General features: G+C 39.7%; 1 protein-coding gene across 5 annotated transcripts in view; it reads right to left on the bottom strand.

Moving 5' to 3' along the window:
• Positions 1-25,647, bottom strand: part of RFX3 (regulatory factor X3) — a 246,053-nt gene that overhangs the window by 163,230 nt on the left and 57,176 nt on the right. For 3 of the 5 annotated variants that reach the window (XM_083186015.1, XM_083186016.1, XM_083186014.1), the window contains exon 2: positions 10,971-11,112. The exons of 1 other annotated variant lie outside the window; for it this stretch is intronic. In XM_083186015.1, the coding sequence (XP_083042141.1) occupies positions 10,971-11,112 (142 nt within the window). The remainder of the gene's footprint in view (positions 1-10,970; positions 11,113-25,647) is intronic. One more of the 5 variants, XM_083186017.1, reaches the window with a different exon arrangement.

Raw genomic sequence — 25,647 nt, 5'->3', positions numbered from 1 at the left:
GTAGCGGGTTATAAGGATGACTTTGCCTTCAGCCTCAGGGTTATCTACGAACATGGACTGGGTTTCCTCAAACATAAAGATGTTCGCAAACGATGGGGAGACGTTGCTCCCCATCGAGCAGCCAGACAATTGTTTAAAAAAGGTCCCATTGAACAAGAAGTAATTCCTGGTTAGTGTCAGTTTTAAGAGCTTCAGGAATAGAACTCGATCTAGGGATACCATGTTTGTAGACTGTAGGAAATTGTCCATGGCCACCAATCCCGCCTCATGGGGAATGCAGGTGTAAAGACTGCTAACATCCATTATGCATAGCAGTGTGGTGGGCGGTACAGTCAGGTGCTGGTTGAGGACATTGAGGAAATCCGTGGTGTCTTTTATGTAGGCCGGTTGCTCTCTGATGAGCGGTTGTAAAATGCCATCAAGGAACTGGGAGAGGGGTTGAAATATTGAATTTTGAGCAGGTACAATACTGCCTCTTACATCCTTCCGAGAGCATCTCGTGCCCTTTGGCCCATCGTCAAAACCGATGTGAATCTACCAGGACTGAAAGAGAAAACTCCCCTCATCTGCCATACCAGGGGGAAAAACATATGTGACAGGATTGTCCATAATGATATTACAGGCTTTGCCAGAACTGTCACGGACAACCAGAGCAATTTCCTACGACGCTCCAATGGGTGCTATAAGTGCATAGGCTGCACTACTTGTCAACACATGTTAACGGGCACAGAATTCACACATCCCTCCAATGGTACATGTTTTCCCATCAGACACGTTGTAACGTGCACTACCACCCACATCGTCTACATCATCCAATGCCCCTGTAAGCTGTTATACGTGGGTAAGACAATAAGATCTCTACGCACCCGCATGGCGCTACACAGGTCCTCCATCAGCAAGGCACTCAGTGGAAAAGACAACGAGCAACCCGTCGCCAAACATTTTGCCCTGATGAAGCATAAGCTCACGGACCTTAAACACATCATTATTGACCACGTTCCAGAGTCATTGAGACGAGGCGATAGGGATGGATTGCTCCTTAAAAGAGAAGCTACCTGGATCCACAAACTGAACTGTACCAAGCCGTATGGACTTAATGAAAAATTCAGTTATGCCATATTTCTGTGACCTTTGATCCCAGATTGAGTGTGCTTTTTCTTCCTCTTCACTATTCTTGCTGTCCCTTTACCCTTTCCAATTATATTCAGTTTATCCCGTTAAAGTTTAAGTTTTTCCTGATGACCTAGACTACTAGTGAGGCCCCTTTTTAGAGACATGGACCAACTGATCCACCTTCGGGACCACATCTCACTGATCCGGTTAGGGTACTACCTGACACCAAGTTTTGAGTGCTTTTTCTTCTTCTCTGCTAGTTCTTGCTGTCCCTGTACCCATTTCTATTATATTTTCTTTATCCCACCTTATATTGATTATTTTACCCATTCATGACTGGGAGAGAGGTGACAGGATGAGTGAAATCTCTGACTCTGATCGACACATGTCGACACAGCCACCGTTCATCCCGCCACAGTGACAACTTAGACACACCTACAGGGTATACAACATCACTTGGGCATTACCCCCACATATATACCTGCGACAACCACAGGACCAGTGTGCTTTTTCTTCCTCTCCTCTTAAACTTCTCGCTATCACTTTACCCTTTCTGTTTTACCTTGAGTTGTCCCACAGTTAGTTATATTTTTTCGACTACCCAGTATAGACCCCATAGGTCGAATTGGGCTTGACATTTGCATTATGACTGACTTGATGTCGACACTAAAAGAGTTGACTCCTTTTGTCCATGGCGGTACTACACGGGGAAATTCAGTCCTGACAGATTGCCATGCTGCAACATGATACTGGCCATCCAGGTGCATTAATCACAGTAAATGCACCGATATCCATAAGCACGGCATCCAATATTATGCAAGTCCTTACAGACTGCCAGATTTACCCATGGAGAGAGAGGTGTTACCCACACCTTGTGTAGATGTTTTTTATTCGACATGTTTTTATATGATATGTCTTTCTCACCAATATATAGCACTAGATACACGTATATATAACACATTGAATGTCTTTTTCACCTCCTATTACGTTTTGCTATTTGCATTTACTTTACTGTGTATCTTTGTCTTTTAGGCAGAGACCAATCACGCAGCGGCTAGCTGGAGACATGCACACACCCCCTATGATTGTTCTCACCAGTGTCTCCATGGAGACCATGCAGCTTGCACTCCAATGTGCTGTTCACACACAGGATATCCTGTCACAGAACACTTCCTGTGCTCACACTTCCGGGTCCTGCAGCACCAGAATGCCGAGCAACGTGATTTGTCTCTGTCACACTTTGTTATTTAAGGTAAGCACCAGTCACTTTTTTCTTGTTATTGCACTTAAACCTTGACAAAGGGGTGAATGATACCCCGAAACGTTGGTTTGCTTTAATACACGCTGTTGAAAACCCTTGGAGTGCCGCTGTCTGTTCCTTCCTACGAGACTATATATATATATATATATATATATATATATATATATATATATATATATATATATTATATATATATATATATATATATATATATATATATATATATATATGGCTATTTTTCAGCAGGCTCCAGTAGGAACTGAGGCCCTTATTCTAGTTCACTCTTTCTGACAAAATATTTCTTAGATGGACAAAACCATGTGCACTGCAGGTGGGGCAGGTGTAAAACCCCACCCAAATCTAATTCTCTCTGCACAAGTAACATCTTTGCACATGGTTTTGTCCATCTAAGAAATATTTTGTCAGAAAGAGTGAACTAGAATAAGGGCCTCAGCCCTGTATATATATATATATATATATATATATATATATATATATATATATATATATATAAATATATATATATATACACACATATATATACACACACACACACACACACACACACACAAAATGGAAAAATTAAGAAATATAATACGTATTTAGCAAAAAAAAAAAAGTTTCCCATTTTAGTTGCAACATGTTCAAAATATTTTACTCTTTCTTTTACTTCATTTAATCACATAATTTATGATTGCCATGGAAACTCACTTTCAGTTGAATTATAAAAAATATAAATAACATTTTCCTTTAAATACAAAATTCCTTTGCTATGAATAGTTATCAGAAGAATATTGAACAATTAAGAATTTAAATTACATGTAATGATGCTATTATTATAGTATGTAGTGTAATAATTATAGAGCATTTGAAGAACATTTAGCTAGTAAATAGACATTTGAGTAAGTTTTTTTTTCCTTATAGTAAAACATGACTGGAGGTAAGATGTTCTAGTAATAGAGTTCTGTTTATCAAGTCTACGCTTCCATTGCATTGCTTTATATTGAAATGGAAAGTTTGTACTTACTCCTGCAGTCAGTATATACCTATGAAGTTGGCAATTGTTCAGCTGCCTTGGTAAATTGTTATCAATAGGCAAAATACACATACAGCAGATTAAGTTTTCTTAACTAAGTAACAAGGAGTCACAGCACACACATGATATACTGGTGCATAAATAATTCTGAGCAACTAACATCATAAAAGTAGTGCTAATGCAGCAGTGACATTTTTAAAGTCTAAGGGGAGTATTAAATCCCAGATCACGACTGTCGGTCCGTCCCTACAGCCGTGACCCTGGCCAGTTTTGCTAGGATTCAATGTCCCACTGGCCGATGGACGAAAAAGGGGGCGTATCCACGTAAACGGCCATGGATTGACAAGATTCGGCCGTGATCGTGACAATTCACTGCCATTCTCGTCAAAACTGCCTGACAGCTTTTTGTTGATCTGCCTCTTCAATGCTGTCGGGCAAGACAACATTGAATAGGCGCCCGCCTATATTTCCCCCATGGCAGGGATTGAATACCCCTTAAGTATTGGAGGAAGGAACACCTGAATCAGTTCATCTGTATCACCCCTGCCATTAAAATGTTTACATGCAGAAACCTGAATCGCATCCAGCTACCCTTAAACCAACAACAATGGTGTTGTACTGTGGTAGTGTTGCATGCAGTAGAAGTACACTGTTTTTCTGAGTCAACTGCTGTTAAATAGAGAAAGTATATATATATATATATATATATATATCATATTAAAACTCATAATGTCTAGTGTCCATGTGTCACCGAAACACAGCCATCTGCTGGCAGCAAGTAAAAATACATGTAGCTTTCGAAGCATTTGGTGTTTACTAGTATATATAAATGATATATATATATATATATTTATATTATTACAGAGAGAGAGAGAGAGAGCACAACGTGAGCCATACATCTGAGTTAGAAGTCTTGTTTTTCCGATGCCAATTCAATTAAAATGTCAAAAATCATGATCATCAATGACTGGTGGTGATCTTGATAAATTTTTACTTGGAATCGGCGAACTGAGGATTTAAACATTTTGGATTTCCCCAGTCATTGTCAAAGCAGGGAAATTGCTGATGTATGGGTCTCTAACCTATCAAAACTCTTAATATGAAAATTTATATTTAGTGGACTAGCAACATCAATATTTTTGTTTTTGGTGTTCCTGAAAGGTTAGAGATACAAGAGGAATGATAATCAATGACATTTTATAAAAACAAGACAAATTTATGTTATGCACAAATGAAGGTCATAATAAATGGACAACTGGCCTTACTCATACTTCCAGAACAAACACAGTTTTTGAGCGCTGATTGGTAATTATAATGCACTGCAGCTGCTCTACAAGGGGGATACCTAGACCCCTTCAAATTGAAAGAACAAACTAAAAAAAGGAGATTTGAGCAGCGCTTGTGCAAAATAATATAAATTTTTTTTATTAAAATACAGTGTTAATACTGTTGTGGCCAGCAACAAAGACAAGACTCACACACATGAAACATACAATTCCCCTGTATTATACTAAATTAGAAGGGTTAGATGCATGCATGCTGTTCTTGTGACAAGTTAGTATTTGCAGATTTTTGTATCCAACTTGATGATAATAATAGTCACAGTCCCCCACTCATGTGCACATATTAGTGGTTTTTAGTAGGTTAGTATATACTTGCAGATGGGGGTTCGGCTGCCAGTCCCCAATGATTTTCCCCGACCGCTGGTACTATATCCAGATTGCTGCGGTCCTATCAAGGAACAAACACTGGTGCCGGTCTTGGTGCTGCCAGAACGTTTCCCCGTACCTCTCTACGCGTTTCTCCGCCTATTCTTGCGATCAGCGGCTTCCTCAGGAGATGGATAGTTGCTGTTGCACTCGTGTGCTCATTTATAGCGGTCACATCCGTTTCCGCCCACCGTCCGTTGCGTCGCCGGGTCAAGCCTCGTTCTGAAGGCTGAACAGCGTCACACGCTGTAGCCCCGGCGCGTCGTGCGTATCACGCCTGGATTCACGCTGGGTTTAGTTGCCGTTTGCTGTAATACAGCTGTGTCTCACCATAGAGACCGGACATTACCCATAATGCCTTAATCTGTAGTTCAACTCTAATTTAGGTGTATTTCCGCATGCATATAGTTAGTCCATAGATACCAGATAGTTATCTTTGCGTGTCATGCTGCTAATCTTGCGTTCCATTTTGCAGGAAAAACGGACATCGGGTGTTATTTGCCTTTTTAGCAGCTTTATCCAAATTAGTTTGTGGGGATTAGTTATAACATTCAACTACAATCATTCATTCTAAAAATATTCATTCTAAAAAAAGCGAGATATGTCTGACACTTTCTACTGTAAATTCATGGAAATTATATCATAATACAATAAAATCACAAATTAATAGAAATCAGTATGGAACGATCATAATCTATGAGGATATGTATATATAAGGAAAAAGAGGGGGGAGAGAGACATAGTGAAAAATTACACATCGTGGACCGGGCAGATACCCAAGTCTTATTTTATCTCATCTCAAAAACCTTTTTTATTTGGTCCCCACATTCATGCATATGCTTTTAACTTTTTACTATTTTCTTTTCATAGAATAAAATAATCAAGTTCTAGTGGGACACTTATATCAAATGTTATATACTCACAAAGAGACATCACATACCAATGAAATATAGTGGTCGGATCACAATTTTAACGATATATAATACATTACAATCCCCCCCCCCCTTATTTAATAAACCCCTCCCCCCAAAGAAATATACCTAAACCCCCTCCCCCACCCACTCCACCCTTACTGGCAGAAGACAGCAGCTATACAAGATTTCTCAAACATTATTCAACTCGATTGTGTCATTAAGACCATTTGGCATCAATGTACATAGGCGAAAAATCCAATAGGCCTCTCTACTACAAAGTCTCTTAAAGCGGTCTCCCCCTCTCGCTGTTTCTTTGACATGTTCAATAACTTGTACTGTTATATTTTTTAGAATGGAATTTTGGCAATTTGATATGTGTTTTGAGAGTGGGTGGTTTTTTATACCCCCCAGGATATTTCGCCTATGTTCCAGAAATCGCACATTGAGACATCTAATGGTACGGCCCACATACTGTAGGCCGCACCCACATTGGATCATGTATATAACATAAGGGGTTCTACAATTCACAAAGTCCTTTATTTGGAATGTTTCACCTGTGTTGAAAGATTTAAATTCTGTGGTTTTTCTTAGTGCTCCTTTACAAGTTATACATTTATCGTTCCCACATTTATGGTAACCCCATGGTTTCTTGGGTAGCCAATTTGCTACCGAACTTCCTTCTAATTTTTTTATATTTTCTTTCTTTTCTACAAAATGACTATGGACTAGTTTATTTCCTAAATTTTCCCCCCTCCTAAAGATGACTTTTCCTGTGGGTTCAATAGTACCTTTTAAGTATTCATCTTGCATTAAAAGGGATGTATTCTTTTTAATTATCTGTTTTATTTCGTACGAACATTCATTATATTGGGTGACAAACTGTGTAGATCTATCTATTTCTATTTTTTTTCTTTTTCTTTTCCCCATATCTAAAAGGTCTCCTCTTTCCATAGAATCGACTTCTTCTAGAGCTTTTTGCACAATTTTGTCGGGATAATTTTGTTCTTTGAAAGAAGAGATAAGTCCTGTCGCCTGTCTTTTATATGCCTCATTAGTCGAACAATTCCTTTTTATTCTTACCAGTTGTCCTTTTGGGACATTGTCCCTCCATATCCTATCATGGGCACTTTTGTAGTTTAAATATCTATTTTGATCCACTTGTTTTACAAATGTCTCAGTCTCCAGTTTACCATTATTCACAGAGAGGGCGACATCAAGAAAACTAGTATGTGTATAACTAAAAGTGCTAGTGAATTTTAAACCATACTTATTGTTATTTAAACTGTGCGTGAATTTATTAAGATTGGTTACATCCCCATCCCAAATTAAAAATAAATCATCAATAAACCTGCCATAAAGGACCAGGTTCTCCCCGAACCCGCTTCCCCACACGTGTTCATCCTCAAAGGCTCCCATGTATAGGTTGGCGAAGCTCGGGGCAAACCTGGTCCCCATGGCAGTCCCCCGTGTCTGTAAATAAAATTGTGAATTAAATAAAAAATAATTGTGATTCAAAATAAATTTAATAGCTTCTGTAATAAGGCCACGTAGGGGGTCAGACAATTTTTCATCTTTCCTCAGATATGTTTCCATTATCTCCACCCCATAGTCTTGGGGTATATTGGAGTATAGTGCTTCAACATCGCACGTTAATAGTATATATCCTTCTTTCCATTTTATATTATTTACCAAATTGAGGAAATAGTTAGTATCTTGTATATAGGATTTAAGTCTCCCCACGTGGTCTTGTAGATAGTGATCAACAAAAAATGAAAGATTATTTGTGAGGGACCCAACACCAGATACTATGGGGCGCCCAGGTGGTTTGTGCAGTGTTTTGTGTATTTTGGGCAAAAAGTAAAATGTGGGGATAACAGGGTGTGTTGTGTATAAAAAATTAAATGTTTCTCTCGATATCGCCCTCTCCGCTACTGCCTGTTCAAGCATGATTTTTAGTTTTTCTTGATATTTGGCAGTGGGGTTCCCGCCCAGGACACTGTAGAACTCAACATTATTGAGTTGTCTATAACACTCTTCCACATATTCCACAGTATCCATGACGACCACCCCACCGCCTTTATCTGCTGATTTTATTGTTATCTTCGTATCACTGTAAAGGCATTTTAAGGCGGTTCTTTCACTTTTTCTCAAGTTGTCATTCCATATTTTGTTTTTATTACTTTCATTTTTGTCACACATGGATCTAAATTGCTCCAGTGTTGATTTATAAAAGCATTCGACATACGGTCCTTTATATTGTAGCGGAAAAAACTCTGACCTATTTTTAAATTTATTTCCCCTTTCAATATCATATATCTTTAGATTTTGTATATCAGCAGATTCGCCCTCCAAGGATTCTAAAATGTCTACCATCAGTTTGTCTTCCCCATCTAATATAATTGGATCTCCTTCTAGATTCTTGGTTTTTAGTGCTTTTATTGCAAAAAATCTTTTCCGGCTTAAAGTCCTAACATACCGGTTTAGATCCACAAAAAGTTTAAACAAATTTGGTTTGGATTTTGGGGCAAAATTAAGTCCCTTTTCCAGAAGTTTAACTTCGTTATCAGTCAAAACCCTGGAGGATAAATTAAATACCCCTTTACCTGATGTCTTTATCTCACACACCGATTTTTTATGAGCCTTTGATCTCCTTCCTCCTCTACTTCCTCTCTGTCTCGCCCTCTTTGGCGTTTCTGAGATGGTTTTCTTGGGGATCTTGGGCCTGTGGTTTTGTCTAAAAAATGATTTGGTCTGGGAGAATATTCCCATTCCTCTTCTGTTTCTGATGGAATTCTCTCGGATCGTTTATATCTATAGTTATTTTGAGGTGATGCATAGTTCCTTAGTACCTCAAATCTATTCCTATGACTGAAGTTTCGATTTCTAATTGGGGTACCCTCATTTTGATTTCTATTTTCACTTCTTTTAAATTCCCTTTTATAGGGTTGTTTGGTTTCAAATTGGACTCTCCTCTCTCTTTTCAATCTCCAGTCTTGTTTATCGGTACTGGAGTTCCTCCTTTCATAGGAGCTACTTCTTATATATTTAAACTGCTGTCTCCCCCCCCTATTAAAATTGTGAACCTCCCCTTTCTCATAATCATTGGCATCTCGTTCCATCTTATGCTCTTTTTTTTTAGATTAATGCTTGCTCGAATTCCTTGATGTTATCATTGACCTGTATGTCTCTTTCTTTGTATTACTCATACTTGCCTACTCTCTCAGAATTCCTCAAGGCTCCCAAAATTGTGTGGCAATCTCACCCCTGAGGACTGTGGGCAAGTATCCCGCATATGGCACTCCCCCTCCTGCAGCCACCAGACTGCCTCCTCCTGTGCCACCTGGCAGCTCCAGCAATAAAGCTGGCAAGTATAGTCTCAATCCTTTGAGTGCCAACATCTCTATGAGAGATGTGCAAAGTATCTGCTCAAGATGCCAGTGTGGCTCATATTTGGTATATAATTTTTTTTAAATGCTCTGTAAAAAGAAAGATTTGGTACTTATGTATTATCTGGGCTCCCATGTTAAATGCACCCCATTTTTTCATACCCCTACTATCCAACTACGCATTGAGTTGATTTTATATAGTGTGGCGAGCGCAGCGAGCCACATTGCCCGAAGCATGGCGAGTGCAGCGAGCCCCGCGAGGAAACGCGGTCTCATAAGAAAAACGGGAGCCCAGATAATACATAAGTACCAAAGATTTTATTTCCTATATAAAGTAACCATTACAGGTCATTATGATGAATAAAAAGGTTTGCTTGGCAATTGTCACACCTACTTTGACGAAATCACATGCTACTCAAAGGTTAAGCAGAAAAAAAGTATCTGTGATATGCAAGGATGCAAATACATTTATATTTTAATTTGCATTTAGGGGAAATGTTGGCTGCATTTGTATGTAGCACATTAGCCTTTAAATATCGGACATCTGCATTTTTACACTGCCCTTCTGACCATAGGCTTGCGCAGCACATTTTATTAGGGGGTGCACCATCAAAGGGGTGTGCATAGCTCCATCTATTGGGCGTGTCTAACACCACCAATTAGGCGTGTCTACCATCATCGATTGGCACTGGCTACAATATATCTCAGCCACACCAGAATCTGCCTATTTCAGTTTTAATCTTCTAATTACTCTGTGTAACAGTACAGGCAAATACAGTCATAAACATATATGGATGACGCAGGTATGTAGTGATATGACAATGGTCTAGTATAATTAACAATGCAAACACACATTATTGATTGATAGGTGCTTCTTTTAATGGAATACAGTTCTAAAAAGCAAAAGTCTTTTGCTGGTATTGTTAGCAGCAGAGGTGTTCATAAGGGTGGGCACAGCATTAGGGGGTGCCTGTGCACCCCTAACACTCAATGTGCGCACACCTATGCTTCTGACGCATCTCTAAGAAACCTAAAACACTCTGCAAATTTTTAATCTGTAGTTCAACATCGTTTGCAGTTAGTTATTATTACATACTGTATTAGGGACCGGTGAGCTTTATCTGTCTATGAAGTCAGTGGTCCAAAAACAGGTAAAATAGCAGGATTAAAGGGAGTTAAGCACAGTTCCCTAAAGACTGTTGTCTAATGTTTAATTAGTATTACATAATTCAATAAAAGTAATCATGTTAATCTATAGTTACTATCTGTGAAGCATTTAACGAGATACTGAAACTAAAGATCATATTTAGCTAGGACAATATTGACTCTTCTGTGTGTGGTGATGCTGCATCCCCCCCGCCCCCCCCCCCCCCCCCCAAAAAAAAAAGAAAGATTCTGTCTATGTACACTACTACAAGGAACAGGAATATATTCCACAACAATAGACCAAATCCTGGTAGTGACTGGAGATACTTTTTTATGTAAATCAGGCCTATTTTAATATCTGGAGAAACATTTTTATTGGTAGAACATAACCAGCAAACCACTTACTCCCCACTTCACATCCTTCCAACCCTTTCCTCAAAATGAACATGTCACCTCCATGCTGCATCCAGTTTCTGTGAGTCTCGATGGCATGGTCTTGGCATGTTCCTGCTGCTGTAACTTCATCTAGATTGTTTTTCAGCCGCATCTAAAAGTGCCAGAGTTGTATGGAGAGGAGTCACTAACGGTATCACTCAACACATAGACAAGTATATTTTGTGTTATTATTATTATTATACTAGTATTATATTAGTACAATTGACATTATTTCAACAATAATTATAATTCTACAGTAAAGTATGAAAGGTTCAGCAGACAACATAAATAAACGGATTTACTGAGGCATACAACTAGTCTAATCATTAGTACTCTACAGACCTTAAACTCCAATACATAAACAACATAAACCAACACCAACAGGATATCTACAATTGTCCCTTTTGCCCACAATTATGGATCTGAGGTCTCATACGCTCTAACACCAACTATATTCTATATTTATATATTTTATTTCACATACCGTATTAATATATAGCAAACATTTTCTTTTATGAACTAAATATCATTGTCCTACAAAGAGGCGTTGGATCGGGCTTGTGAGTAGTATTATAAATGGAAGTAGGACAGTGTTTCTGGTCAGGTTTCAAATCCAATAATTATAATTTGTTATCACTGGTAGTCACGGCAATAAGAATTTATTTATCATCCAAGTGTATTATTCATCACATGCAGGGACAGGGAGCCCATAACAAGTAAAAAGTAAGAGGATCATAAAAAAAACAATCATTTCACAATACTTTTAGGAGCCGGGGCTGCTCTATGCATGCATGGTTACACAAGTGTGGCAGCCATTGCCACTGAGGGCTAAAGCCATCTCGAGGTGACTTTATCGGATGGGGCCAAAGTCCAGGATTGGTAAATTTGACTGCAGAACAGCCCTGATTGACTAATTACTCAAATTTTCCAGTGGTAGCAGTGCCAACCACAGTCCAATGAGGCCCCCCCCCCCCGAACTATGCATTAGGCTTTACTCTACTTCTAAGTCGGCACACAGACTCCTGTGAAAGTAGCTAATTTTAAATCGGGGGGTGGTCTTAGAAGGAGAGTGAAGCCTTAAACAGAAAGCCACATAGTGCCAACAATACACAGTGCTGATGATTTCTGGTATATTCAGCCAGCACAGATACTGTATTACATACAGCATAAAATGTATGGTTAGATGTGCTTAGCTCTCTTAATCCACCTTCACAGTGTGGTTGGCGCTGCAACCATAACCGGAGGTCAATTCCTAATTTATGCCTTCTACCTGCACTCTTCTACCCTAGATGTGCTCATAAGCTCCTTTGAAAACTCATCAAAACTCATCACTTTTCCTCCATCAAGAGTGTCCACCCCCCCCCCCCCCCAATATCTCCATCACTTTTGACACCATCTCCCCCATTTCCCAACTTCACTGCTTGGGTGTCCCTCTTGACTAATACCTCTCTTTTGCCCCCCTCGCCCAACTCCTTGCTCTATACGATCAGTTACAGCAACGCAATCAGGTTGTTTCTCATCTAGAGTGTGACTAAACTTATAAAATCACTCACTGTTCATTTCACAGCTTGACTATTGCAACTGACCTTACCTTACCTCCCACCAGCTTGCTTCTCTTCAGTCTGTCCTCAACTCTTCAGGTAGACTTATTTATCTCCCCTGCAGCTCCTTCAAGAACATCTGCACTGGCTCCCATGTCCCTAGAAAATCCTCATCAAACTCTTCACCCTTCACCCGGGTCTCTCTAACTAAGCAGCTCCTACATCTCCAGCCTCATTTCCCTACACATTCCCTCTACACCCTTCTTCCCTTTTGTCCTCACAGCCCTTTTCACTTGCAATTTAAATACAGTTCTCTCTTACTCAGCTACCATCTATAACCACAGCTGTACTCACTTTAATCATTCATTACCTACCTATGAAAACCTGCCGTAAGTAGTGAGAGGAAAACTCTGTTGCTTCCCTACATCTGTATTGTGTACTGAGAATTGTGCTGCATTGTTACTTGTGCTCTGTTTTGTTAGAATGTGTGCTATATCTATGGCGCTGCCAACCACTTGTGTCTTATAAATAAAATGTAATATTAATAATAATTCCATTTGGTATGAACATTTGAGAAAGTAGTCGCATTAATGGGCATCCCGACAGGTTACATTTCTAACCATGCTTTTATGTTTTAAAGCCACATATTCTGTATGTGAATCGCTACAAGAAAATCCCTAAAACAATAGATTTCCAAAATAAATTTTTCAAAAATCAATAACTTTTTTTTTTTTTTTTAATCAGGCACTGCATCAGTAGTCACATAATAAGAAAAGATCGAAGCTATTTATTATTAAGAAAAATTATTGTTATTTCTAATTCAAAAATAAGAAAAATTACATTTACCGAATATTAAAAAGATGAAGATGTCCCTTTATAGTTCTATTTAAAAATGGAAAATAATTATATGTAATAATTTTGTGAACCTTGGTTGCCATGACCCACACCTTTTTCATAAATGCTATAAATATATAAATTACTACCTTGAAGCTGATTTTGTGGCAGAAAGAAAACCATGCACTAGGCATGGTCAATTTTTAACCACTCAAATCTTACACCTAGCTGTCGCACACATTGCCCTACGTTTCCCCGTGGGCGTGCAAATCGTACTGCAATGCTTTTACAGAATCTGAGCATCAAACATTTTGTATTTGTTAAAAAATTATGTTAATGGTAAAAGGTTCTGCTGAAAACTGTATAGAATCCAGAGTTTATATACAATTATGTCTTTAAGATGCTATTTGTGGTTATTGTCAACCTACGGTCATCATCAGGTAGATGATGCATGGTTGGCATAGCAAATCCCAGGTTCCGATATAAGAGGTACAATATAGCCATTTATGTAGGTGGGGTATATATTTAATAATATATAATAATATATTTAATAATAACCACTTTTGGTTTATTAGGCCTTGTTTTTTATTATCTGATTTACTCTGTGGAATTAAAGTTTTATCATTAGTTTTCACACAATAGCAACAGCAGAATATACCCAGAGTTACAATAATTGTTGCAGTGTTACAGATATATTACAGTACACACCTTTGCAACATGGCTGCAGATAGAATAGCACATAAATAATTGTAGAAAATTAAATTGCTATTCAAAAGGTTTTAAAAATATAAATGGAAATTCTATACTTGTGAAATATATTTTCTATTTGTATTGCGCTATATGAAATGCAGTGTATTTATAACGGGTGCAGTGTAAAGGGCCTCTAAACCAGAGGGGCCCACACCACACACACTGCACCTGTATCCATTTCTGTAATACTTACCCCTCTGTAGCACCATGGCCATGATAGCAGTGCTGCAGAAATCACTGGAAAAAAATGCCCACCACGCTATTCTTCTGGAGATTTGCACATGCACTGGGTACCTAATTCAGATCGGATTGCTGAGCTGCTCATTTTTGTAGTACACGCCGCCCTGCCAGAGTGAAATCTCGCCATGTGCAAGCCTGCAATTTGCTTAGCTGGGCTTCCAGTGTGTGCAGTCTATGCCCAGGACTTACTTGGCATTAATGGCTGTTCGGGGTTTGAGCTGACATCAAAAGCCTTCACCCAAAAAAGCCTGGGCATACCTGCATTTTCCCTGATATTACCAGAAAACATCTGGTTACCATGCCAAGCGCCTGCTCCCTATCAATAAACTTGCGTGCGGCCAGCGATAAAAAAAAATAGCAGGATTTTATTGCAAGACAGCCTCACGCATGCGTACTACGGGCCGACCTGCAAATTCCCAGCCATGTGATCAGTTCTTCATAAGGCCCTGAGCACTAGAGGGCTCAGACTATATAGACTACAGTATACAGCGACAGAGAAAAGGTCACCTGAACAGTGGAGGTTGCACACGGACCTCCTTCTCTCTTGAAATGCCCCTGATTAAATGAAATAACAAAATGTTTGTGTTTAGTATCTCCTGCATAGTTCAGTATACTGTAATTCCATGTTTTCCAGACATAAAGTATATTGTACAATATAAAACAACTAAAGGGACAGTCCATGAAATGTCCAATATGTGACATTATAAAAAAAAATCTGGAGATGTGTATATTTTGAATTTTAAACATAAAATACAAAAAGTTGAGTTGAAATAGTAGGTACACAGGCAAATACAGGGGGCTGTAGGAGGGTGCAATGGAGCTGCTGCACATGCCCAGTGGCTACAGTGACCATTGTGCCTGCATATATCTGAAGTGCTGGTTTACATACACTGCATTATGTTTGGGGAAGACTATACCTTGCTACATGCTAATTATGCATCCTTCATGGACTGGCTATATTTCCTCTACAATCAAACATTTGTAAAACACCTGCAGAAATCCTACATTTGCCCCTAAAGAACAAGTTGCTATATATATATATATATATATATATATATATATATATATATATATATATATATATATATATATATATATATATATATATATATATATATATATATATATATATATATAGGTAAATCAGGCAACAGGCGTCACTCGGAGTCTTGAAGTAAATAAAGTGCTTTATTGCAGATCAGGTGATATATATATATATATATATATATATATATATATATATATATATATATATATATATACACACACACACACATACATATACATAGAATCTTCAATTATTGGATCATTATATAAATGGTCTGCATGTGTAACATTAGTAAAGGGTTTCATAAGGAGCACAAACAACAAGGATATTTTCAATATAAAGAAACAATGGAACAACAACCTATATTAGCGCTTTAATTCTCATCCCAAACAAGGCAATCTCTTACATCGATTTACTTTATAAACAATGGCAAGTATCTTGCTTTATTCTCATCAACCAGTATAAATGATAAAGAAAATTAGCACAAAGAGATTTCTAACTTTACCTCATCCAGGAAAAGGTGAAAGGTCATCTAGCTTAAAGTAGCTAGACAGATTTAAACAGATTAGCCAATTTACAGTCATTACCTACCATGCTTCTGATTAAAATGATTAAGGCACTGGTAATAAAAATCAGGGCAATAATCTTCACCTGGATAAATACATTTCGTTAACATCAGAATAAAAGGAGGCTTTCTCTTATAAAATGTACCACTTCTTCTTGCACATTATTCTAAGGTTCAAGAAAATGCAAAGATACTTGGATTACCTTGAGTGCCTTTACAAATGTCCAGAAGGTACATTGCAGATAATTAAAATGTCCCTTATTTGAGGGGATCTGCATATATTTTAAAGATTTTTGCCTACTACAAAATGACCAAGGTTTATTAAACTTTGCATATTTGTAGTGACTACATTTATGGTTTTTAGTTAGCTTCACTACTTCTTTGACATAGGGGCAGATGTATTAAGCCTGGTGAAGTGATAACGTGGAAGGTGATAATTTACCAACCAACCTGCTCCTAACTTTCATTTTTCAAAACAGAGCTTGTAACTTGACAGTTATGAGCTGATTGGCTGATGCATTGTCACCTTCTACTTTATCACTTCTCCATGAGTATTCAATTTGGTAATACAGGTCGAGTATCCCGTATCCGAATATACGTTATCCGAATTATTCCGAAATACGGACATTCCAGAAAGTGAAATTTTTTTTTTTTTTTGCTAAAAAGTCACTGGAGACATTTGTAACAGCATCACTGGGGACATGATATGTAACTGGCACTATATATGTGCAAGACAATGATTGCTTGGCATTCAAATTCAGTGCTGAGATAGTACACACATTTTGTTTCACGTTTTGAAACCTTGTTTTTTTTTAACAATTAAAATATATTTGTGTGTATTTTATGTGGTAATAAAATATATTTGTGTGTATATTATGTGTTTATACAGCATAAATGCAAGATACTTCAAAATACATCATTGAAATATTAAAATATTCCGAAATACGTAATAATCCGTTATCCAAAATTCTCCTGGTACCGAGCATTTTGGATAAGGGATACTCAACCTGTAATGCTGAGCTTGAATTTTGTTTTAAATGCTCCCAATTTATAGAACTATACAGTTGCACAAATCTACCATTACTTAGGTTCTAGCCCTCCCCCCAACCCCCCCCCCCTTTTTTTTTAACCTTCGGCTACAACCTTTTCCTTTATTATTTGTATTATTTATATGGCGCTACACAGGTTCCACAGTGCCTAACATAATATATAAGCAAATGAGCAAAAACAAGAAAATTACCAAAGTACAAGTAAATATTTGTAAATAACGATGGTTGCATCAGGGAACATAACTCTGAAATAATCATTAGGGTGGTGGAGACATAGGAGTAAGCAACCTTGAGAGGAGTTTGGAGTAAAATAGAAAGAAAAGACTAAAATGTTGTGTACACACAGTGTGATTTGGGCTATAAAATTTGACTATATGGTCAAAATAATACAGATTGCACTGTGTTTAGCCGCACCTGATCGCGATTTGTTCCCATGACAACGGAATCTAAAGCAGAAAGCGACTGTGCAGCAGTCTATTTCTACTATCTTGGAATGATCCCGCGCAGTCACTCCTTCCCTATGAGCCAATGCCAAATTGATATCAACAGCTGCCCGATCGGCCTGTGTGTACACACCTTAAGAGTATAAAAACCACATGAGGGAAGAGAGCACTGCTGGTGAGAGCTGACATACTGAAAGGGAGGGTCAGACTGACAAGAGTGAGAAAGAAGGGGTAGACGTGTGCATTTATATTCATCTCTACCTACATATGCTAAATATGTTTAATTTAAAATATTGGTACTTGTTTACTATCACGGCGCCCATCGCATCGCAGACCATATCGCATGCGATGCGATAAATCGCGATGTTCCACCATGTCATACAATTTTAAAATTGTATGGCATTGTATATGCCATACAATGCGATGGGATGCGATTATAACTTGTATAAGCACCGTAATGGGTGCTTACAATGTTAAATGCACCCCCACGCCACCCCCCAAGTATAAACGTGAACCTAAAGCGTGGTGAGTGCAGCGAGCCCGTGAGGGGCGGCGGTACGCGTCCTACGACCTTTTCATACCCCCACTATCCACGTCGGCGTGGAGTTGATTTTATACAGTGTGTTGGAGCGCAGCGAGCCACCGAGCCCGAAGCGTGGACGCGCAGAACTTCACAGGTATACGCGTGCGCTCGCCACACTTTATAAAATCAACTCCACGCCGATGTGGATAGTGGGGGTATGAAAAGGTCGTAGGACGCGTACCGACGCCCCTTGTGGGATCGCTGCGCTCGCCACGCTTCGGGTTCACGTTTATACTTGGGGCGTGGCATGGGGGTGCATTTAACATTGTAAGCACCCATTAGGGTGCTTATACAATTTAACATCGTATATGGGGCAAAATCGCATCGCATGCCATCGGGTGTATGGCATGCGATGCGATCAAAAATCGGGCGACTAATTATCGTGGGCACCGTGCTAGTACACAAGTACCAAAATATTTTACATGTTTATTATTGTCTTTTAATTAGGTGCCTTTCCTGCATATTTCTGGATTTGAATCCATTTATCAATAGGTTTTTTAGTTTCCTGACTCTTTTCTTTGCTATTATTTACTGACCTCTCTAAATATATCTCTAATATTTGAAAATAAAACTACATCTTTAAATAAAAAATGGTTAATATTAATGTTTTTTAAATGTACTTAGTTTTTTTAGCATATCTTATAGCATTTATAAATCTTTTATATAACAAATTGTATTTATAAAGTGTATACATTTTTTTGCTTTAATGCAGAAATCAAGCACTTGGAAATCCTTTGAAAGCCATCACAATTTTGGAGTATGCTGTTGTACTCCAGGAGAGTAAAGGCAGGGCCGAAACTAGGGTTTCCGGCGCCCGGGGCAAGGCAGTCATTTGGTGCCCCCCCCCCCCCCTCCGCTTTTGTGAAAGCATACCTCCCAACTTTTGAAGCTTCGCAGTAGTGCTGCTGCTGCGCGCCAGAGGCGTGCCTAAATTTTCGGGGGGCGTGGCCTATAATCGCGGCTCTCCCGCGAGGCCACGCCCCCATTTTGCCGCTATGGGGGCATGACCCAGAGGCTCTGTGAGCCTCTAGCCATGCCCCCAGCCCCCTGGCTGCGGGAATAGACGCTGTGCGCATGCGCACAGCATTTATTCCCCGCTGCTTAGCAGCTGACAGGGGGGACCGGACCAAATGACGCCTTGTCCCTGGCGCCGGAGACCCCCCCCTCCCCGCACAGTCCTCTCACCGCCACGGCTGCTGCCCTTCTCCTCCTCATCCCATTCTGCTGCTGTCTGGCCTGGTCACGTGGGGTGGCGGCGGACAGCTGGGTGTGGCTCTCCGGGCTTCCTAACTCAGCCTCCTCTCCTCCGTTGAAGCCGCAGCATGTAAGGCAAGAATGGTGTAGCCGCATCTTAGTTTGACTTCGTCCGTCTCCTACTAGCGCTGCGGCGGGAAGCGCTGATGACTTCAAAAAGACTTGCCGGACGCTGATTGGCTGAATTCAGCCAATCAGCGTCCGGCAAGTCTTTTCGAAGTCATCAGCGCTTCCTGCAGCCGCGCTAGTAGGAGATGGACGGAGTCAAAGTAACATGCCGCTACAGCGTCTACACCTGTCACCGGACCTCACAGCGCCCCTCACCTCCAGCGCCCGGTGCGCGTGACCCCCCAGCCCCCCCCTAGTTACGGCCCTGGTAAAGGCCCCCATATGTAGAGGTATGCATGCAGTCTCACATGCCATAATTCATTAAGGAGCAGCAAGGCTCCCGGCGGCTAGGGTCGCATACAATCCAATACATCGCATGGTGGGCCTTTTGCATCAGATGTAGCGTATGCATTTCCAGTCATGGCCACACATACAACAAATCCTTGCGGCAGCGATGATGATCTCTGGACCCAATCCGATACGCACGGCACACATTGGTATGGAAATTGTGGTAAGTCACATATGATATGGCACGTTTGACACAATTTAAACGGGCCGATGGGTCGAAATCGCCATTTATGGGGAACCCCCACGAGGGAGCAGTTGGGATTCCGACGTCGGAGGAATGACTGTCGGAATCCCGACTGTCGGGGAGCCGTCCGGCATCCATACTAGTGTGTGGACAAATTAAACCTCCCTTATCTTACTCACATGTCCATTAAGGGGGGGGGGGGGAGTCAATGGGCTTTCTGACATGCTTTAAGTTGATTACATCATAAGGGCAGGAGTATTTTCGTAACAGTTTATTGCAGGTGATAGTAGCATTTTACCAGAGTCTATACTCAGGGTGCAACTTGGGGGTTGCATGCCCCGGGGTGCTGGATGTAATACCCATAAGTTCATGCAGGGGTGGGGAAGACAGAGCAGAGACAAATTACTGCCTTGCCAAGGGTTACAAAAATCCTAGTTTGGGTCTGCTGTAGTAATACAATGTAATATTATTGTTAACTTAAAAAAATATGATAAATGTATGGTTTTTACAATCACACCTCATTATGCCCCACTGGCAACAGTTGACCTAAAGACTGGCAGTGACACTGCTGCCAGTCCCAAAGATCCAATACAATAATTAATAATGTCTGTATAAATGAAAGGGTTAAGTAGTGTTGTATTATTCTATGTAACTCAAGAATGATGCCTTAGCTTTCTGCCAAGGTATAAATGAAAACTTAATTAGTCCATACCACCTGTACCAATGTTATAGTTAATTGACCTAATAGCACCAGTAGAAGAAAAGGTGCTAATTATACTAGCTACCAATGACAGAAAAAAGTGTTAATTAGCTGGCGTCTCAAACGAGAGGTTTAATTTTACTACTACTGCTACTAGAGTGTAGAAAGGGTTATTCCTACATTACCTGCAGGTACAATATATTAAATATAATAATTTAATAATTAAATTCTAAAATCTTTAACTTGTAACTGTTCAGCAGGGATTGGTTTGAAATCCCGGCGGTCGGAATCCCGGCGGTCAAAATCCTGATGCCGGAATCCCGACCGCCGAAATCCCAACAAGGGGGGGGGACATGGATCACCCCTCCTTGCGGGCTCGCTGCGCTCGCCACGCAGTGGGCGCGGTGCCTCACTACGCTCGGCACACTAATTTGTTCTCCCTCTATGGGTGTCATGGACACCCACAGAGGGACAAAATGCCGGGATTCCGGTGGTCGGGATATCGACCACCGGGATTCCAACCACCGGGATTTCAACTGCATCTCGTTCAGCAAATATGAATGCTTATACACATCCTTCTAGTTAACATGGAGTATGACCATGTCTTCATGCCTGTTCTTTTTATCATTTTATCATGGTGATTTTTTTCCTCATGTGTAACTCTTAGGGGCATACACACGGGGTGATTTCAGCCACTTTTCTAAGCGATCTGAGTAGATCGCTTAGAAAAGGAGCACGGAACGCTCTGTGTGTATGCCCTGCAGCGATGCCAATGCGCGGTCAAGCAACCCAGGTCAAGGCTTGGCATTAAAGGGTCTACCTAGGTGGTGTTACCAGAGATGGTTGCTACCAGGGTAGAACCAGGCATCGACTAGGATAGCCACACATGGGAACCAGATCACCGATGCTTGGAGTTGTCCTTTTTAATCACTGGCAGAGGGAAGACCTTGCAATTACCTGGGTCAAGCGTGTAGAGTAAGCGTAGTTTCAAAACCCTTTGACATGGCTTGAAACAGTGTTCAATAACAGTTTGGACCCAGGTTTTTGGTGAAAGGGGTATACGAGAATTAAATAACAACCATCACATGTATCAAAAGGCAGTCCTAAGTAAGAACGCACGCATAAGAATGGTTAACAGAAGTACCAAAATGCTGATATAACTATTTCCATTGTTTCCAAAATGTTTACATTATTACAAACCTGACATAGTTGACTAGGTGAACTAGATTTCCCAATATTTTCAACTGTATTGTAAAGAATGTACAGTAGGAGCAAGTTTCATCTTTGCTCCTTTGGCCATGGCTAGCCATGGCTATTCTATTGTTCTCAGCTGCAATACGTATTGTATTGCAGCTGAGAACAATAGAATAGCCATGGCTAGCCATGACCAAATGAGCAAAGATGAAACTTGCTCCTACTGTAGCAACATTTTAAAGAATCCTCTACAATAAATATGAAAGCAAGAGCAGAGATGTCTGATGAGGTGTGCTAGTGTTTAGGGTTGCAATTGGTGTGGCACATTTTTCAAACAGAAATAAAAATGCTAGGTAACTCGACATTACATATCCCAATTTGTTTTAGGTGATTTGTAAAGGTATACATTACTACCACAAATAAACAAATCAGCATGGTACAGTTTTATAGTGGAGAAAAAAAAATGATGTAGTTGACATTCGATTAATGTTGTACCACATACACAATTAACACAAGAAACCACGAAGTTTAAAAACGTCAATATAACTGATGTTAAGTCAACAATCATATTATTTTTCCCTTGTTTGGTACCGGTTGTAAAAGACTGCAATTTTCCTTAAAGTGTCAGCATAAAGTATATACTGCCTTCTAGTAATTCCTTGGATAGTAGGCACTTTCCGTTACACAGAGGATGTGAATAAAAGGAACAAAACTTATCTCTTGAAAGCCTGGACAACACATTTGTTGATTGGTTTGTTTCTTGAAGAGTAACAGCACATCTTGTTCCTCCTCATTACATAATGATATACCCAATGTATCATATTTTTACTGTAGGTTGCAGATCACTTTTGTCTACATTTTTTGTGACTGATCAAAGTGACACTAACCCTGGTACCTGCTGTCTACAGGTCGTCTGATAACAAATTGATATATGTGTAATTAATCATTACGAATAGGCAGAAACCTAAGATGAGTATGTGTTCCTGCCATAGTCTCTGCTATTTCTAGATGGCTATGCAGTTTGGTTTTGCAGTCTTATATTGAAGTTTGTGACACATAGAAAAAATGTATGCAATGTACATTTGCCCAGCTATAAATGGTCTAAAGGTGTCAAGATGTGATGGGTTTCCTCAGCTTGCAGACTGGTGGGGTGGCTAAACATTTAACTGTCCCTCCAATGCCATACCATGAGATGTGGTCAAATAAATTCCATTCCTCATGAATGTTGAAATCATCCTTATGGCAGCCTACATTCAAACATTTTTACAGCTCTTGTATTGTGCGCTACAGCTATTGCGCTATACAGGTGGGCTGTTGCATCATCAACAGCACAAAACTTCACAAAGTTGTTCCACAGTACTCGAGATTGTAACCAATTTACATTGGTCGTTGTGGACCCAATACTTATAAACAATTGTGTACTCCTTATCCATGTCACTATCATGAAAAAAAGTAACTATTTTCTGAAGTGCTTCCAGACCTGGGTATTTGTCACATCTATGAACAAGGATTTCAGTTAGGTATTTGTAGTCCATCTTTAGTGGTAGAGCAGCAACCAATCATTTTAAGTTTTGGTGAGTTTTGCAAACACAAACAGAATGCATACCTAACACAACACCACGTAGGTCGGAAGGAACAAAACTTAGACAATCCAAATTGAGTGTCTGGAAAACAATCTTTGAAAGTAAAATAAAGCTCTCAAACAAGGGGGAAAAAATTGATTGTTGACTCAGCTTAAGTTATGGGCTCAAGCAACGTTTAAGTTTTTAAATGTTATGGTTTCTTGTGTTAATTGTGTGTGCGGTATAATAGTAATCTAACTTTTAGTGCCCTTTTTAGATACTTTAGCTGGAGGAAGTTTGGCAAGCTGCCAATATTCAAAGCTTCAGCGTCCTCGCGCTGCCGCCGTGAAACTAAACAAGTACCTTGAATTTTAAGACAGTATTTCTATTTCAGTATTAATTGCCTAAATGATGTAAACTGTCTAATGCTGTCTACCAATGCACATTCATGCGTGGGTGACTAATTTATCGTAGAATACAAGAAAATAATCACAAAGTCCTAATATTAGAAAGAGAAACCATCCATGTAATTATTTTACTACTGGTAAATAGAATTAACTCATTTAAACTACTGTAAAGCTTTAGCATGCTCATTAAACAAGGACTGAAAAAAAAAAGTATGTGGTAATTATTTAAAAATATTAACTCGGTCATGTATGATTGTTATCACGGTATGATAAATTGAGGTTTAGAAGCAATTTATATGAATATTAATTTTATTTATAGTTACCCAGTGTTAAAAATAGAGAAAAGTAAAAAAAAAAAAAAACATGGTCCGAACAGTACCTAAATAAGTGCTTCTGTGTTGAAATTTAGATCCTTACTCTAGAACAGTAACGATCTAGGTTCCAAAACTTGGTCCTCAAGGAGTCGGACCTCCCAGTTCACATTTTCCAGGTTACAACGCCGGTGCACAGAAGTACTCATTATTTGCTGACACACATAAGATGCACAAGTGGAGTTGATTATATCACTTGTGAGTCTGGGCCTTATTCTAGTTCACTCTCTGACAAAATCCTTCTTAGACGGACAAAACCATGTGCACTGCAGGTGGGGCAGATGTAACTTGTGCAGAGAGAATTAGATTTGGGTGGGGTTTTACTTCAAAGTGAGATCTATATTGCAGTGTAAAAATAAAGCAGCCAGTATTTACCCTGCACAGAAACAAAATAACTAGCCCAAATCTAATTCTCTCTGCACATTTGCCCCCCTGCAGTGCACATGGTTTTGTCCATCTAAGAAGGATTTTGTTAGAAAGAGTGAACTAGAATAAGGCCCTCTGTGAGGAGACCTGGAAAACGTGCACTTTTCAGGGGTCCTTGAGGACAGAGTTTGTGAACCACTGCTCTAGGTTTATATACAGTAACATGCATCCCTCCAGCTGTTGTTGAACTACACATCCCAGGATGCCATGCTACAGTTTTAGCGTGCCCTATGCTGAGATATGTAGTTCCACAACAGCTGGAAAGCTGCATGTTGGATACCTCCTGTTCTAAAGACTGCAGATATTTCCAAATACATCTGCCCCATACTTGCCGTCTTTTAAAATTTGCCTCTCCGGGAGAAGCCCGGAGAGGACAACCAATTATGTAGGGACAAAGCTCACGTCTCAAAGCCCCACCCAAAATCCATTCAAACTCCATGATTCGCGGGTCCGCAAGTAGGGGGTGTGGCTTAAATAATGCAATTCATGTCATTTTAGTCCCGCCCCCTCTCACGGACCCGCAAATTTCGCCATTTCTTTCAGCGGTTTTGGGGGGAGTGGGGCTCTGGGGGGCATGTGGGAAACTTGCTCACCTTCCCAGGGGGCCGGGAGGGGGACCCGATTTTCGGGAGCCTCCCGGTATGGTAGGAGAGCATGATCTATCCTCTGTGCGCTACAAGTCCTGCTACGCATAAGACATGAGCATCTTATGAATCAGTAGCGCACAGTATATTTTCCTGCATATGTCTTTTTTTTTATAAAATAGGATGCACAAGTAGCTTATGCTGATTACAATTTGTTTCCTGCCTATATTCTGTGTGTGCCTGCAGCTGTATCTACATACAAAATGCTATTGTATGCTATGTAACTGCATCTTGTTTGCATCGCAGAAAAATACACTCTCCACTACCGAGTCATACCACAGCATGGTGTGGAAATAAATGCTGCAAAGTTTGAATACTCAAAAATAGAATTGCTGATAGTTTATTTTTATCCTTTTACAAAAATGACCAAACATCTTGAAGAGCGGACCACAGATC

Source organism: Crinia signifera, chromosome 1 (genome assembly GCF_055691185.1).
Source record: "Crinia signifera chromosome 1, ASM5569118v1, whole genome shotgun sequence".
Taxonomy (NCBI): Eukaryota; Metazoa; Chordata; class Amphibia; order Anura; family Myobatrachidae; genus Crinia; species Crinia signifera.
This window is presented reverse-complemented; position numbering and strand designations above follow the sequence as displayed.